This window comes from Echinops telfairi, unplaced genomic scaffold (assembly GCF_000313985.2).
Source record: "Echinops telfairi isolate 266 unplaced genomic scaffold, ASM31398v2 ScPeMD7_18;HRSCAF=68, whole genome shotgun sequence".
NCBI lineage: Eukaryota > Metazoa > Chordata > Mammalia > Afrosoricida > Tenrecidae > Echinops > Echinops telfairi.
In genome coordinates, this window is record NW_022103915.1 from 33,095,621 (window position 1) to 33,097,012 (window position 1,392).

The 1,392-nt window shown below is 48.7% G+C and overlaps 1 protein-coding gene across 1 annotated transcript in view; it reads right to left on the reverse strand.

Annotated features, from left to right (window-relative positions):
- The window catches only part of RGS6 (regulator of G protein signaling 6), a 611,147-nt gene that overhangs the window by 82,884 nt on the left and 526,871 nt on the right, over window positions 1–1,392 (reverse strand). The window contains exon 12 of the mRNA XM_004698691.2: window positions 535–596. Within this exon, the coding sequence (XP_004698748.1) occupies window positions 535–596 (62 nt within the window). The remainder of the gene's footprint in view (window positions 1–534; window positions 597–1,392) is intronic.

The window sequence follows — 1,392 nt, forward strand, 5'->3', positions numbered from 1 at the left end:
ATCTTCCTGCTAGTTAACCGAGCGAAACATTGTAGTGCAAGTACATTTGCAGAAGCCGCTCTGGATGGGGCAAATCTTTTCTTTGATTTGATGCAGCGCAGTGGTTGATGGTGTGTGGAGGTAGAACACCTCCGGATGCTCCAATCTCCCGGCTGCCACTGTGTCTGGGGCTAGCCCCTCAAAGGCCACACATAATTTCTCTCTCCCCGTAAAGCGAATCTGGGCGTTTTATAGCTGAAAAGTGAACAATGTCACTTGACTTCATCAAGGGGCTGGAGGCAGAAGTGCTTTATGTAGCTTTGAAGGGCATTCTCCCTTGATTGACAAGGTCCTGTGGCCATCCCCTGAAACACTTTAGCAGGAAGACAGGTCTTGACACGGCTTGGGGCATGTCTGTTATCTTAGTTTTACTTTTGCCTGTGGTGTTTTTTGCATCAGCTTCAGGAAGGACTGCGGTTGGGGCTCTTGGGGTGGCACACACTTGTTAAGCACAGCCCTGTAGCATTTCAGGGACATTACAGAGAGGAAACATACCTTTCGGCCACTTTGGACATTTTTAAACAATGTCTGTCGATCTGCGCATTCAAAAATGTTATCTGGGGAAAGAGAACACAGGCATTAGGGTGAAGACAGGATTCTTTCTAGGATCCACATCCCCCTTTTTACACCCCACCCCCTTCACCCTAGGAGCCCAAACCCCGTATTTCTATTAAGGTTCAAATACCTCCCTGAGAAGGTTTCTCCAACCACACCCCAAAGTTCACTTCTATTGCCTAGCCTTTAACTGCATACTCCCTTGGACTGTGTTCTTTGTAAGTGGAGTCTTACAGACCTCGAAGTGATTTCAAACTTAAAAGCGGCCTCTAGTCTACAGAACGCAGCAACAACATGGACAGGCCTGTGTCCCATAAACGCCTGTTTTGACTAAACCCTAGTCCCTTTCTCCATTGTCCCTTCCACAGCACATCACACATACGTGGGCTTGGTGCACGTGACAAGAAGCATCCGGCAGCTATTTAATGTATGTCTGTTTCTTCTTCCCAACCCAATAGTAAATGTGTCCGGGGTAGGCATCTGAAGGTCTACCCCTTGGGGTTCCCAGAAGCCAGTAAAGCATCACAGGGGATACTGTTATTAGCTGCCATTGGCCATGACTCAGGGTAACCCCAGGCACAGTGGAATGGTATGCTGCATGGTCCGACCTCATCTCCAACCATCCATAGCTGACGACACCATTGTGATCCTCAGGGTGTTTGTTTGCTTGTTTGCTTTCCAGGTTTTTTGAAGTAGATCCCTAGGCCTTAGTCTCGATGCCCCATGAGACCTCCCCAGCACTGCAGCATGGCACAAACTTCTGCTGACACATGGGTATCGGCTGCAGGGAGCCTGTTT